Raw genomic sequence first — 15,984 nt, 5'->3', positions numbered from 1 at the left:
TTATAGTCAAGATAAATTAGTACCAAATTATACTACAAACATTCCAATGGTTTGTCCCAATCCATCTTGGTTGCGAGCTTCTATTTATAATTTATAAGGAACTGATAACATGATCTTCTATGTGACACCACACACCATATTACCTACAATATAAATTAAATGGACAACTGCATTTAATTAAATGCAAACATTTAACCAAAGTACAAATTGCGCCAACAAAGCGCCCATTGCGCGCGAGGGGCGTGGCGAGCTCGCAGGTGCGAGCACCTGTTCGCCCAAGGGTAGTGAGCACATGTGCTTTTGTATTAACAACATTAATATAGCAACACATATAAGGAAACGCTGGCTCTCGCCGGTTAACGATGTGGGACTAAGACCCCATCTTTTTCCTTAATGTTAATTTAAGCACATCTTTGAACAATTAATTTCTCATTCACCCGTAATCAATTTTGAGCAAATTAATAGTCCAGATTTATCTACGTGAAATGTAGATTTCGATTTTGACGTCAAACTTGACTTTCAATGATCGATGGAACCAAGATTTTGGTTTGCAAAATCATATCCAACATATACTATGGGCATCTATGGTAGATGCTTACAACGTTTCCAAGGACCTTTTAATTATTAGATTAGATGAGTTATTTTCTAAATTTGAATTATACAAATAATGTAATGCTACATTTGCCGACAAAGGTATTTCTCTAATTACAGATACAATCAAGACTAAGGAGTCGAAGCCCAAGTCCCAAGCTGAACTCAAATCCAAAGACAAATCGGAAGATAATGAAGAAATCATCGCTGAACTAGTCAAACTGGTTTTAAAAAGGCTTAAGAAGAGGAAGATCCAATTAAATAGTAAGCAACCGAGTCCAAATCGAACCATGAAGCCCAAGTCAAAAGTGACTTGCTATGGGTGCAACAAGAAAGGATATTACAAGCCAAAGTATCCGAACATAAAAGAAACCAAGAAGAAAAGGAGAAGGAATGCCCTAAAAGCAATGTGGTCCAAGTTGTCGAAAGAGTCGAACGAGAAAGAACAAACTCAATAGAGCTACCTAGCATTAACAACAAAGGATCAATTGGTCTTTTCTAATTCTGAGTCGGAGCCCAAGTCTGAATCCGAATTTGAGTTCGAGTCAAGCTATGTATCTGTATCTGGTTTAGAAAGTTCCAACATCACTATAAGTCATGCTTTAGTTGAAAATTTGTATAACATGATTTCCTATTTGACTCATAAATTAGCTAAGTATAACGTCCAGGTCAAGTCATTCAAAAAGGAGGTAAAAACTCTTAAGGAAGAGATTAACCTAAGTTCTGTGACTTAACCAGTTCAAAGTGGAACTTCAATCAAATCCAATAACTTGAGGAAGAAAATTCTACTCTCAAAAATCAAGTCAAAGAACTTAAGCATTCATTAGAACGATTTACTTTAGATTTAAAAAATCTTGATATAATTCTTGAAAAATAAAGAGTCGTATACAATTGATCCAGACTAGAATATGTTGGATCAAGTCACACGTGAGAGGAGGGGTGAATCACATAGTTTTGAAAAACTTATTCTTTTATTTTTTGAAAACAAAGTACATAGTGAAAAAAATATAGAAATAAAAAAAAACAAGTAAGAAGACAGAGACAGACATAGTCGATTTTACTTGGTTCGGAACCTTCGGTGACTCCTATTCCAAGACCCAGGTCTCGCAGACCTATCGATGGGTAATCCACTAAAATACCTCTTCTGAAACCCCCGAAAGAGGGAATCGAGTACAAAAGAAAGTCGGAACAAGTGCAACACACTACACTTTCCCTTTTTGGAATAATTAAGTACAGAATTTAAAGTTAACAAATACTTTTTTTAGAGTCGGTCGGCTCAAGCTTCGTGTTTGGACGACTTCTCAGCGATAGATGAGCATAGCAGCATTGTAGCAAAGTCACGACAGGAAGCCAGAGCAGTCGGTGTTGGAACAGGTTAGGCCGACAAGAGGGAGGTGAATTGCCTATTGAAAAATAAAATAAAAACTCTTCTCGATCTTTCAACTCAGATTAGTAGCATACTTATAAAAAGAAAATTAAACAACTAATAAATTACAGATACTAAGGAGTTACTTGGTTACAACCTAGGTGGTTGTTAATCCAAGACAAAAGAAAACACTGAAAAGATCTCCTTCATGTAGGCGAAGAAGCCTATTACACTCGTCGAATGCTCAAAAATGTCCTAGGAAATGAATACAAGAGTTGTTTAATTATTCCTAACTCCAGGAGTCTTTTTATAGCCCTTGAAAAATTCTATCCAAATCTGGAAGACGCCTTCCATAGGATGGAAGGTGCCTCCAGCGTGACAATTTTATCCGTGTGAAGATAAAGTTTTATCTTTGCCAATGATCACTAGGAAGGCGCCTTCAATGGCTTGAAGGCGCCTTCATGCCATTGAAGATGTCTTCGCACTGTTCATGAAAGACACCTTTAAGTCATTGAAGGTGCATTCGCACTGTTCATCGAAGGCGCACTCCACGCCATGGAAGGCGCCTTCCATAAGACAGTTCATCTTCTTTTCTCCTCGAGCAAAGTTCCACTATGGCTTCTCGCCCCTCGAAAATGTCGTGCGTTTCCTTCTCGTCCGCCAGCATACTCTTCCACAGCACTTCGTCCCTCGGACGCACCGAGCCTGTCGACTCTCCCCTGTGTCATCCTTCTCGCTAGCTGCGTCTTTCGCTCGACTTCCTGTACTCCTAATTTCCTACATATTTAGACACAGGAGTTAAACAACAATAGGACCTAACTTGACTTAGTTGATCACATCCAAATTATCACGGGGTACTTACAATCTCTCCCTTTTTAATATGAGCAACCCCAAGTTAGGTTAGGGTAAAGAAATAAATAATAATAAGATAATCAATATCACAAATAATAATGTGCAAAAAAATAATGATACCCTCCCCCTAGACTTAATCTTCACTTCTCCCCCTTTGATCACATACAAATATGGTACTTAAAATGCATTGAGAATACAGTCTAAAACACTAAGGAAAAATATTTTATCTAGAAAATTTTGAAAGATTAAACGTTGAAGAATCTGGACTTAAAAAAAACTTTGGAAATTATTTTTAATTGTTGAATTTTCTTTTAACAAATATATATAAGGAGGATAAAAAATTTCATATAAAGTTGAGATTATTAAAAGCAGAAACAAAGTTCTTTCCACATTAAGACATAAAAAAACTAAATTTTCAAAAATTTGAATTTTTAAGAATCTTTAATATTAAAAATTAACTTATAATTAATTTTTAATAGAATTTATGCAAAATAATTTATTTGAAAGTATTTTTATAATAATTAAATACTTAATAGTTAGTCAATTAAACATTCATTTTAGAATTGGATTTCAGACTATGATGATGCACTAGACTTTCTTGGTTATTGGAATAACAACCACTTCTAGACAAAGCCTTTTGAAGCTGTACAGTAATATCAAACGTCATGCCTATTAATTTTGATATGGTCTTGCGAAGGGAGGGCTCCCTGTCGAGGTCACCCAGAATTGGTGGGGGAACGTCATGTCGCCAGGCATGTGACCAAGATACCAGCATAGGAAGACGGATGAAAGAATAGTTGTCCTTCCAATCGCCGCACTGGTTAGAAATCCTCTCAAAAAGGGTGACTTTCCGCCGAGCACGAAAGTGGAAAATACCCTCGGCCACTCATTGAGGATAGAAAAAATAATGAAACAAGTGATGGGGAAGAGAGGCCCCAAATAGCACTACAAGAAAAACCCTCATAGACATCGGTGGAACAACAGCGGTTTTAAACAAAACCGATGTCTTTGAGTATTTTACACCGGTTTTTTCAAAAATCGGTGTCTATAAGCGTAGATTTTCGCTCATAGACATCGGTTTTTAAACCGATGTCTATGAGCACCTTTTTTCGTTAATAGACACCGATTTTAACAGCGGTTTTTAAAACCCGGTGTCTATGATAAAATAAAATAATATAATTTTCCCACCAATACTTAGCCGAAATTTGCAACACTTCACTCTTCCCTCTAAACCTAAACCTATTTCGTGCCGTCCACCGTATACCGTCGCCTCATCTCCCTCTTCCCCTTCCTAGATCGACGCCCCTTCCTCTCCCGATCAGGATCAACACAGGACGTCCTTGCTTCTCCGTCCAACCACACCGCATCTCCTCTAACTCCTCCCTTTGGGTGAGAAGAGGCTGCCTGTGTGGCTTGGAGTCGTCGTCGGGTCGCTAGAAGTCACCCACCTCCACTCTTTCTCGATCCCATATCTGGTAACCTCGATTCCTCATCTCCTTCTTCTGATTTGATCCCTCCTTGTCGATCCTCGCGTGGCCAAGACTGATCGGAGCTCCTTGCTCACTGATTTTGCTGCTCGCGGTAGGATTCGGCGCTGCCTCCAGGTGTGTTATCAACTAATCGGTCGACATGGTGAGGGGGAAGACGCAGATGAGGAGGATAGAGAACTTGGCTAGCCGACAGGTGATCTTTTCCAAGCACCGGAGAGGCCTTCTGAAGAAGGCCTTTGAGCTCTCCGTGCTCTGCGATGCCGAGCACCAAATGTCAAGTATTTCCCAAGTACTCCTTATGGTTATCGATTTGTGAACTGGGTAACAAATGTCAAGTATTTTTGTCTTTCATTCGAAATGAAAGTACCAGTGCTTCCATACTTGACCAATTTGAGCTTGATCAGTAGTTAAATGCATATTTTGCATTTTTGTTTGAACATATTGCTGAGAGGGGACCTTCTGTGGGTTTGAATGTTAACCTTAGCTGATATGATCTGTTTCATGGCCATCTCTTCATTGCCGACTCTAGAAGACTTGGCATTTTGTAAGTAGAAAATGATCTTCCAATTTCTCAGCAAAATTATGGCTTTCTTATTGTTTGAAATTCTGTGATCTTCTGCAGTGCTCACTCTATTTTCATGCTCCTTTTGTCAGAGTGACAAGTGTTTTCAAGGAATAGTAGCAAACATAGAACGTGTCTTAGTGTTTGTGATGCCTATCACTACAACAAAATCCCTCATAGACATCAGTGGAACAACAACAGTTTTAAGCAAAAACCGATGTCTTTGAGTATTTTACACCAGTTTTTCCAAAAACCGATGTCTATGAGCACTGAATTTTGCTCATAGACATCAGTTTTTTAGCCGATGTCTATGAGCGCCTTTTTTTTCGTTAATAGACACCGATTTTAACACCGGTTTTTAAAACCCGGTGTCTATGATAAATAAAATAATTTAATTTTTCCACCCATACTTAGCCAAAATTTACAACACTTCCCTCCAAACCTAAACCTATATCGCGTCGTCCTTCCCCTTGCTAGATCAACACCCACTTCCTCTCCGATCAAGATCAACACACGACTCCCTTGTGAGGTCTGTGGAAAACGACCACATCCATATCCTCTTTCCCCTTCTCTTCTCCTCTCCCTTCCGTCTTTGCCCTCTCGCGGGTTGCTCCATCTCTTAGGGTTTCTTCTCCTCATGCTTTTTGGTTTCTAGTTTCTCCGTCTTTTCCTCATGCTTCCTGGTGCTTAGGGTTTCTGCTCCTTCGTCGTCTGCACATTTTGCACCTCGCCTAGGGATCTTTCCAATGACGACGTCCTCGACCGCTTCCGCTCTCATTCTCGCCATCATCCTTCTGCTTGTCGCCCCCTTGTCACCTGGGAACTGCGCATCGACTGGAGAAGGTAACGCTCTCTTCTTCTCTTTCGGTGGGTCGGGGAAAAATCGGAGCTTCGCCACGGAGTTTGCCCTCTATGGCGATGCTGAGATGAATAGCTCGGAGGTGAGGGTGACGCGTGCGGCGAACGAGAGCTCCGGGCTTATGATTTACTGGAAACCAGTCAGATTCTTCGGCACCAAGCCCGAGTTCTTTCCATCAGATTTAGGTTAATCACAATGATGACAATTTCAATAACTCTGATATGCTGTTATTTTTAGGTTAACCACACTCTGGATATTCTGCATGTGCTCACACGCATTGCATGTGTTTCAGCGGAGCATTAAGGAACCAGAAGCAGATATTTGTTAATTGCCTTCAAATCTCCAATAGCTTGCTAATCGTTAGGTACTTATTTCCACAATTGAGTCCATAGGGGTTGGATCCCTTTGCTCTTTTGTTGATATATGTTGTGAAGCAAGGGGAGATTGTGTTTGGAGTGAAAAATAGGAAACATGGAATGCCTTATACTTGTTATTTATGCCTTTTTGTTTTTCCTCCTGTTTCCTCTTATCTTTCCATCCAAGTAAACTAAGTGCATCTCTCAATGAGCCAATATCAAGTGTCCTACTTTGGTGTGAATATGTCATGCAATTTAGATTTCTTATATCAATATAAGAAAGTGCATTTTGATCTTATGAACTAACATTGCAATTTTCCTTTTAGTTGAAATGCGTTGTCCTGAAGTTTGTTTGACATGCTACCTTGAACAGGCAGCGTTATTGATGGACCTGAGATATATGAGATATACAAGCTGATTACCTTCTCTGCCTATATAAGGCAAATGCTACTTGAATTTAAGAATGAAGGCAAAGGACCTCGACAGCACTAATAGCAATATTGTGAATCATTCTACTCTGCAGTTCTTGTTTGCCGCTTCATCAGCATCAAAATGTGCACTCATCAATTGCTGTTTTCGATAGTAAACGTGAGCAAATATCTCCAAGGTGCAAGTTGCAAATTCATTTCTGTTTGTAAAGTGATTCTGACCTATTTAGTAGAAGATCTCTCAGTGTTCACTCGAAGAGATTTTGCAATTTTTCACAACAGAACCGCAATGAACAATACAAGCATGACCCTCGTCAACATTGCTATTGTTGTATATTCATTTCAGTTAGGCATTATAACTGAATACATTATGGCTTCTCAGACATCAGTTAGGAAAGTAGGCATCCATTCCAGTCAGATATGCGTGTGACCAGTCAGATTCTTCGGCACCTTTGTCAATAGAATCAAATAAACTATACTCAAGTTGGCCATCCAATGGAGAAATTGAACTTCATAATTTGCAGGTACACGTGACACCAAACTTATGTAAAACTAGTTTTTTCTAGTTTCCTCCATGTAATTCTGATTTGTGACTTCTTCTTGTCGATTGTTAAGTGTAGATTTTTTCTAGTTGTGGATTCTTTCCGATGATGGTTTGCTTCTCATCCTCAGCAGAGGAGAAAAATTACATTCTTGGATTGATTACGATGGAGAATCGAAGAGAATAGAGGTCAGGCTTTGCCAGGATAAGGATCCGAAGGAAGCAGCCCCTTCGATCTCTCACTCTATCGATTTGTCTTACATGTTGTGGAGGGAGGCGTCCTGGGTGGGTTTATCTTCCTGGAGTGGCAATTCTAGTCATGGCAGTAGCATATACTCGTGGAATTTTACAGAGAAGAGTAAGCTCTGTACTTGCACAATTCTAGTTTATTCTGCATTAATGCTTAGCAGCTTCAGGCATTCATATGACTGATGATGAAAGCAAATTAATTGTTCTATAATATAAGTATAGGATTGTTATATCAAAAAATTCATGCTAAAAAAATTTAGTAAAAAATATTTATGGACTCAGTGCATCTTTTTTTAACTAATAAATTGTAAAATAGTTTCCTTGTTTCCCATTCTTTAGGTTATCCTTTAATTGTTACTGCTTCATGGCATCATGAATGTTTTGTTTGGTCTATTAAGTTGTTTGGCTGTGGTTAATTTCAGCTCCTGTTTGAAACAAGAAAATGGTTTTGGTGCTGAGTGAATAGGAGAAATACTAATATACATGTATCCTGATTATATTTGCCCCTTTCATGGAAATTACTATATATTTCTTGTTCCTATTTAACTTTTACAATTCATTTCTGATTATTTTTCATTGTGCGTTGTATTTGTTTGCCTAGTTCCTGTTTGCTACTTTGTAGACAAGTCTCAATTCTTAATCAGGATCGGACAGGATGTGCTACATGATGTATTTAAAAGGATACTTCTTTCATAACTAGCATTTGGTTTCTAATTGAGTTTGGTTAGTTTTATTATATTTAGTATATCCCAACTGAGTTGCATTTAAATTATTTGTATAAAAGTTGATTTCCATTGATAATTAGCTAAAACATTTAAATAGTTTTTAAAATTATAATTAAAATAAATAATAATAATAATAAATTAAATTGAACTAAATTTTAATTTGTCGTAAAAAATACAATAGCCTAGCTTCGTCACTGTTACATAATTGCTTCCTATTATGTACTTTGATTGGACAAGGAAAGTCTCCCATTTATAGTGTTTACTTAGAGGTACTTGGTTGCATGGTATGAAAAGAGCAATAGGAAAAAAAAATGGAATAACGGTGCTTGATTTGAGTAAGTAGTGATGGATCCAGCAGAATCAATCTTCCAAATATGGGATTACTTAGCAAAATGGGGTATAAAAATCTTTCTATTCTCATTTCACACTTCTATTATTCTTATTTTTATTACCATTCATATTCTTAGGACGATTTAACAGGAACGGAACATATTCATCTTTTACCATAATCATTTTCATTACCATTCATATTCCTTTCCATAAAACAAGCGCACCCTTACCCTTCTCACAAATCATGGAAGCAACGTGATGTCAAATGGCATGGTTCAAATCCATTATTTAAAAGGCTCTCCATTGACTTGTTAAGGATCTGGTAAGTATTTTATCGCCAATGGCATGTTGAGACCAGCTCGTCAAAATTGATGTCTAAGTTATTTACATCTCAATTCTATGCTTTTAATCTAAATGAAGAATTACGACAACATTTGGAGGTCAGTTAATAGTTATGGTGTTTGGCAACCATATTTATGATGATGATGATAGCATCTTGTTCTGCAAATTGATGCTCATATAGGCAGTGTTAATGACATTGCCTTTTCCTATCCCAAGAAGACTCTCTCGATCATCACTTGCGGCTTTGACAAGGCAATTAAAGTGAGTAAAACCATGTGATTGATCAGTCAGAAGATTATACAAGAAGAATTGTATGTTCTTAACAGGTTCCGTTGCATGATGAATTGGTGTGGGATGCTTCAACTGGAAAAAATTCCTAGATCATACTGGAACTTAACAATAATATGATTGAATATTCTGTATGACCTTATTCTTGGGCAATCTTTCATGTTTTTTTTATGAAATTCCTAGATCTTTTACACTTTGTTTCTGGTGTCCTTACTCCTTACACCTTATTTCCATGTGAAATTTTATAGGGTTTTGCAAGTCTTGCTGGAGCACTAGTTGAGAATAAGGCAATTCAATCTATACATCTTAAGCTAATAAGACTTACACACACTTAGATTTTCTATCCATGCAGTTCTTTCTTGCAGATTTAATTTCTTCATCAGATCTGTTGGCTTTCCAGTATTTATTGATTGTACTACTTCTCAGCAATTATGTAAAACTATATTTCTTCTTGTTTAGGAAAAATAACACTTCTAGATATTGGCAACAATGAGATTGGTCCCAAAGGTGCCTTTAGCATCGCTGAGTTTGTTAAGAAAACTAAGTCCTTGCTACGGCTGAATCTTTACATGAATGACATTGGCGATGCGGTGTGGTTATTGACTATTGTTGCTTTATGCTCTGTTGCTTCACTTCTGAAGCATAAATTATCATCTAAGGTGCATATATATATCTCATTGAAAATCATATAAATGAATTGATGTTACTCATCTTTATTGCTGCTGAGGAATTTATTTACTTTCCATGTACTCTTAGTGATAAAAGTGAATTTATTATTTGCAAACTAAAAGTGAATTTATTTACTTTTCATGTACTCTTAGTGGTAAACAGTTATGCCATTTGGGTCGACTACTAATGAATTGAATTTGAAAGATTAAATTGTTGTTTATGTAGTTAGATTAAAATTTTTGGTTTGGATTATATTAAGTTCCCAGGAATGATAGATCTATCACTATATGATGTGGTTGAGATAAATGATGAATGTTTTTCTTTTTAAGCATTCCAATTAGTCATCTTGTTACCTGGTGCTCTTACTACTTTTTCAACTATGATTTTTAGTCTTGGTTTACTAATATATTATTTATGTGTTTTTACAGTTTACAAATCTCAAGTACTCCAGAGTTGAAATTGATGAAGTGCTGTTCGAGTGGGCTGAATGCATGCTAGATTATATTTGAAGTGCGGTTCTACCTTGATGTGTTATTAAAATAATGTTCTACCTTGATTTTGATATCTATTAGCTAGCTTTTGATGTAAAAAGAATGTTTGGGTATTTTATGGATATTGTTGTAAGAAGATTATTTATATAATTTGTGAATATTTGTGTATCTTATGGATATTGTTGAATGAAGAATATTTGTATAATTTATGAATATTTGTGTATTTTTTTTATTATTGTCGGGTTTTCATTGTTTCGGAAATCAAATTTGTGCTGTTAAAAAATATACATATTACATCGGTTTTCCACCGCTGCAAAACCGGTGTTATTAACTAATATTACATCGATCATTTACCGCTGCCAAAACTGGTGTTATTAACATACAATATTACATCGGTTTTACACCGTTGATGAAACGGTGTCGTTAAGTGATACTACACCGGTTAATAACCGATTCGAACACCGGTGTCGTTAAGTGATACTACACCGGTTTTAACCCGATGTCTAAAATGACAGACTTTTAACATCGGCTTCATAGACATCGGTCGAAAATGAAATAGACATCGGTGGAAAACCGATGTCTATGAAGGTTTTTGTTATAGTGTATGCAAATTTAAGTAGAAAAAAATTAAACAATTAAACTAAAATGATTTATCTCTTGGTAAATGATCACAGGCTACTGAAGTCCTTCCTCATCTTCGACAGTTTCATCTTCTTGATCTCTTGATTGCAAGTATTAATTGATTGATGCATGCAATGTGTTTGATGAATTTCCTCAAACACTACCCTGACTTGATTTTATCATTTTTGTTTGCATGATTCTCTTGAGTGGTAAATGCTAGCTACTGTCACTTGTGGTATCAATTCTAGTTTGCCCCTAACACAATTTCACATGCCAATAGTAGTTTTTGTCGTACAGAGGCCTATCCATTTACTGTCAAAAAGATCAGTAAATTGAGAGAGGAAGTGGAGAATGCTAAGAAGGATCAAACTCTTCGAAGTATCTTAGTTTCATCTTCCCGTGACTACTTGATCACAAATGATAGATCTAAGGTGATTCAAATGTACCAGTAGTTGTTTGAGATGTTTAAAGTTTCTGTTAACTGATACACTAAATGCCTCAACATATACTAAATGCTTAATCACTTGTGTCTATAGTTATTGTGCATTAGTTAATTTTTTTTACTGATATATGCTGATTTTGATATAGGTTTCTGTTTCAAATCTCGAAGGAAAAATAGTGGTTTTGTACATCTCATGCAATAGGGATTGTTGCAGTGAGTTCTCTCCAATACTTGCACAAATCTATAAGAAGCTCAAGGAAATTGGAGAGAGCTTTGAGGTTGTGCTAGTGTTCTTGGAAGACGACGAATCCTATTACGATGAAGCCATAGAAAACATGCCCTGGCTTGCATTTCCTTTCAATGACAAAAGCTACGATAAGCTTTTTTGCTATTTTGGTCTCCAGGAATATAAATGCTCTACTGTCATCTTGATTGGATCGGATGGGAAAACTATGAATGTAGATTTAATGAACTTATTAAAGAGTATGAATTTGAGGCATGGGAAGCATTCTCGTTTTCTCAGGAGAAGTTGCATGAGTTGTCAGAAAAAGTAAAGGTCAGACTTGAGTCATAGACACTCGAGTCACTTCTTGTTTCAGATGATCTCGATTATGTTATTGGAAAAAATGGATTGAAGGTATTCAATTTTTTGCTTAACATTTAAATAGCTTTCGCATCTTCCATATTTTTTGTTGGAGTACATTTTTCCTTATATTTAATTAATTAGATAGTTGAAACTGGAAGGGTTTAAAGAAAGCTTATTGGTGTGTGGTGTTTACCATTTTCATGTCACTTGGCACATCAAATTAATTAAGATTGAAACTCATTAAAATTAAAACAAGTGTTGTAGCAACGAGTCCCAAGTCGTATTTTTTTGACAAGGGTTACTAGCAAAATAAATGTGTGAGCAGAGACAAGAAAGATCAACCTCATTCAAACATGATTCTACTCCATCCTTTCAAGTACACACAAAACAGAGGTAACATTCATCATCTCAAATTAAGTATCTACAATCAAATTCATTCACAGCACAAACAAATTCGGATCCAAGCATCATTGAAGCTTTTGAATTAAAACTACCCCTAACTTGTGAATTGATACATTGAATTAAAACTAGAATTCAAGCTAAGTTATCAGCTAACTACTGGTTAGAATTTAGAAGTTCAAAGAAAATCAGGATCTCAATTAGAAATCAGAAATGGGGTTTACAAAGCAGTAATTAACAAATTCAGAATTGAAAGAAACAAGTTAAACAGAATTTAATTGCAGAAATGTGATCTAAAGGGACAAAGCTATAACTACTCAGTTCAGATTTAAAAGAAACAAGGAATCCGATGACAAAATCTGAAGAAATAAAAAAATATGCAGAAATAATAAATTGCAGAATTTGAATCTAAACCATCTCTACTCAAATCTACTCTTCTAATGAGTCTTTCCTTGCCGTCACAGAAGGAACATGAATGAAGAAGCTCTCAAACACTTAACTCAATTCAAAATTCCCCTGCACCGAAGAAAATCTTCCCGGAAAAGCTGGTGAAGAATGAATCTGCCAAGCTCGAAATTCTGCAGATCTGAAGTATGCAGCCTCTGAATCGATGCTCTCTGATGGAGGGCGAGCCACTGTCACCGAAGAATTCCTCTGATGATGGCTGAAATAGAGGACACACGATCAGATCTGAGCTCCGGAGAGATGTTCGCCGGCGCGTGCAGATGATCAAGACTTGGAAGCCAACAGATAGAAGCTCCAACGCCAATGAGACTCACTGAGAAGTAGATCTGGAAGAGGATGGTGGTCGGAATCTCACTGGAAACGCCGCGACGCGAAGCACAGGAGAATCAACGAAGAAGAACACTGTAGCTTCTCAGATTTAAATCAGATATGGATCTGAACGGACGTCTATGATTAATTCGGAGCTAAATCAACGGTGAAAGTTTGCCTAAAATATGATCCGAAGGTGCTGATGTTGATCTAGAGTCTGGATCTACTCTCCTGTAGGTCGGATCGATCAGATCATCACTGGATGGCCCAGATCCACCCAGTCTTAAATGAACGGTCCAAATTTATTCGGCTGGATCAATGGCTGGATGAACTCAGATCTGGATCAAAACTTCTGGATATTCATAAATGGCTCAGATCTGCTTCCCATTAAGTTGGATCGGCCAGATCTTCAACGGATGGTCCAGATCTCTCCTATTCTTGATGAACGGCCCAAATCAACCCAAAGCTTGATCTTCTCGTTTAAATTCCGATCCGAGCCCAATTTCAGTCCAAATAGATCCAAATCCAAGATCCTTTGATGCCTACAAAATAAGAGTTAAATATTAGCATCAAATAACACCAAAAATAATATGATTTGCAATTAAATCTAAAATCTATGCAATGCACAAAAAATGTAATGTAACCATGATTTAAACTATGAAACCAACATCAAAACCATGAATAAATGAATCAAAATAATATAGTAAAATCATGGTTATCAGTGTGTTATGGAAGAGTCTTGACAAAATGAAATTTCTCAAGTTAATGAGATATTTTACTAGCTCGCTGTTGACTCAGTTAGTACCCTCAGTAACACCATGTCAACCTCATGCCAAAGAATTTTGTCCATGGTTCCAATTCCATGTAGAAAATTAAATCATGGGTCATCTCAAAAGGGAATGTGAAGACTATTATAGCTAAGCAAATCATAAGAGAAGAACATATTTTCTGACTATAATAAAAAAATACTAAAACTAATGCTTGTCGTTGCACCATATGCGTGAAGTTTATTATCCTGCTGTTCTTTTATGAGTGTGTGATCATATTTTCAGTTTGGTATATGAAAAAACTACATGGTTGCATTGCCTATTTTCATATGATTGAATGCATGCCATAAGTTTTTACTTTAAAACTGGAATAATAACTTTTTGCTTACATATGTTTATGGTATTTCCTCTGCATTCATTGTTTATGGTTAAGTTATTTTCAGTTTTTTCTCCTCTATTTCCCAATTAGTCTATGAATTTTGGTTTTTGTCATTTCTTAGTTTTATGTATGAATTAAGCATGTTTAATTGTGAAAAAAAATCCTCTTTTCTTTAGTGTGTTTCTGTTATTCAAGAGCCATGTATATATCATCTTTATTAGTGATGTGAGGATATGCAGACAAGAGGAACATGTATTATTCAATTTTATTTTAGCATGCATTTGGTCGAAAAGTATTGTGACATTGTTAAATTATTACATAATTTATTGCAGAATGTTCACCATGCTGGTCAACCAATGCCTGGTGAGGAGCAAGAAGATATAGTCATAACCAGTACCCAGAATAACCTATTAAATATGAAGTGCCCTTTGACAGGAAAGCCTGTTACAGAATTACAAAATCCTGTCCGCTGGTAAAGTAGTGCTTCACTCTTTACCAAAGTTTTGTAGTTATGTTTTTATCCAATATAAATTAAAATTCCCTAATTTTTTGTTTGTTAGTAATGAAAGATGAAAACATAATGGTCAAGTGAGATTGTTTCATATGTACAAAGCCATTTTTTTTCTTTGTGAATGAACAAATATTAAACGGTTCACAAGTTAACTAAAAACAACTATTTTAAGTGAATTTCTTTCTTAAAATGCAGAGCTTGGTTTCCTTGGAAATCATGTTCCTTCTTGAACCATATTCAATTTGGCATGAGTCCTTATTTGATTAGTTGCGAACTATGAATTTGTGTGCTTTGTAGAATGCAATGTGAGATATGTTAATGCCGTAGACAACATTCCATAGCTTTCTACTTATATTTCATTCTAACAACTCAAAAAAACTTTTAATAGATTCTGTTGATTCAATTGTTCATGTTCCTTGAACAATGCTTAATGTATATTTATTTATCAAGTGATGAAGAAGCTTATGACTAGTCTGTTTCACATATTTTTTTGTTTTCCAAGCAAAAGGTATGTTATTATTATTATTAAAGTCATAAACTATGTTCTTTCTATCTGTTGTTCTTCATCAAGCAGGATGGACTGCAAGCATATTTATGAGAAGGAACCAGTAATCCACTACATAAGCACAAAGAAACCACATCCTCGATGCCCAGTTGCAGGTAAGTTCCCTATCTATTGTAGTTGAACTTTCGTTGTTGATCTTTTTGCTCATTACAGCTACATCCTATCAGGTTGCCCAAAAATTCTCCAAGTTGGATGGGTTGTATGCGACGCCTTGCTTACAATAGAAATTGATGAAATGCGTTTGGCATCAACTACAAACATAAATTCAACAATGGTAGAAGATTTTTATAGAAGTTGACTGAAAATGGCAACACTGCTCCTTGCAACTATAATCTTGATATAATTTTTCAAGGTGATTTAGCCCCTGTCGGCGATTTGTCATCAGCCAATGCGATTTAGGCATCATAGTTAATTATCTTTTGATGTTGTAAGAGGAATATTTGTGTAATTTGTGGATACAAACTTGATGTGTACAATATCTATTATCTTTTTATATTGTAAGAATAATATTATGTATTGGTAACATGGATATTTACTTGGTGTGTTTAGATACACCGATGTATAATAATATTAACTAAATTTTGTACTATTAAAATGTTGTATAATATCGGCTTTTCACTATTTCGGAAATCGATCGGCGTCGTTAAACAATATTGATATTACATCGATTTTCCACCGCTGCCAAAACTGGTGTTATTAACATATAATATTACATCGGTTTTACACCGTTGATGAAACGGTGTCGTTAAGTGATACTACACCGGTTAATAACCGATTCGAACACCGGTGTTGTTAAGTGAT

The 15,984-nt window shown here is 36.1% G+C and overlaps 2 protein-coding genes across 2 annotated transcripts; both read left to right on the top strand.

The window, feature by feature from the left end:
* Positions 1-5,607: 5,607 nt before the first annotated feature.
* LOC122011133 lies at positions 5,608-7,477 on the top strand. Its single transcript, XM_042567560.1, has 5 exons — positions 5,608-5,905; positions 6,450-6,516; positions 6,600-6,683; positions 6,787-6,901; positions 7,136-7,477. The coding sequence occupies exons 1-5, from the start codon at positions 5,608-5,610 to the stop codon at positions 7,475-7,477; spliced, it is 906 nt and encodes a 301-aa protein (XP_042423494.1).
* A 4,137-nt stretch (positions 7,478-11,614) lies between these two features.
* Positions 11,615-15,481, top strand: LOC122011132 (E3 SUMO-protein ligase MMS21-like). The gene is made up of 4 exons (XM_042567559.1): positions 11,615-11,758; positions 14,440-14,579; positions 15,190-15,278; positions 15,351-15,481. The coding sequence occupies exons 1-4, from the start codon at positions 11,615-11,617 to the stop codon at positions 15,479-15,481; spliced, it is 504 nt and encodes a 167-aa protein (XP_042423493.1).
* Positions 15,482-15,984: the final 503 nt, after the last annotated feature.

The sequence above is a fragment of the Zingiber officinale genome, chromosome 8A, assembly GCF_018446385.1.
Source record: "Zingiber officinale cultivar Zhangliang chromosome 8A, Zo_v1.1, whole genome shotgun sequence".
NCBI classification, from domain to species: domain Eukaryota; kingdom Viridiplantae; phylum Streptophyta; class Magnoliopsida; order Zingiberales; family Zingiberaceae; genus Zingiber; species Zingiber officinale.
Note: the sequence above shows the minus strand (reverse complement) of the source record. Positions and strands in the feature narration are given on the sequence as shown.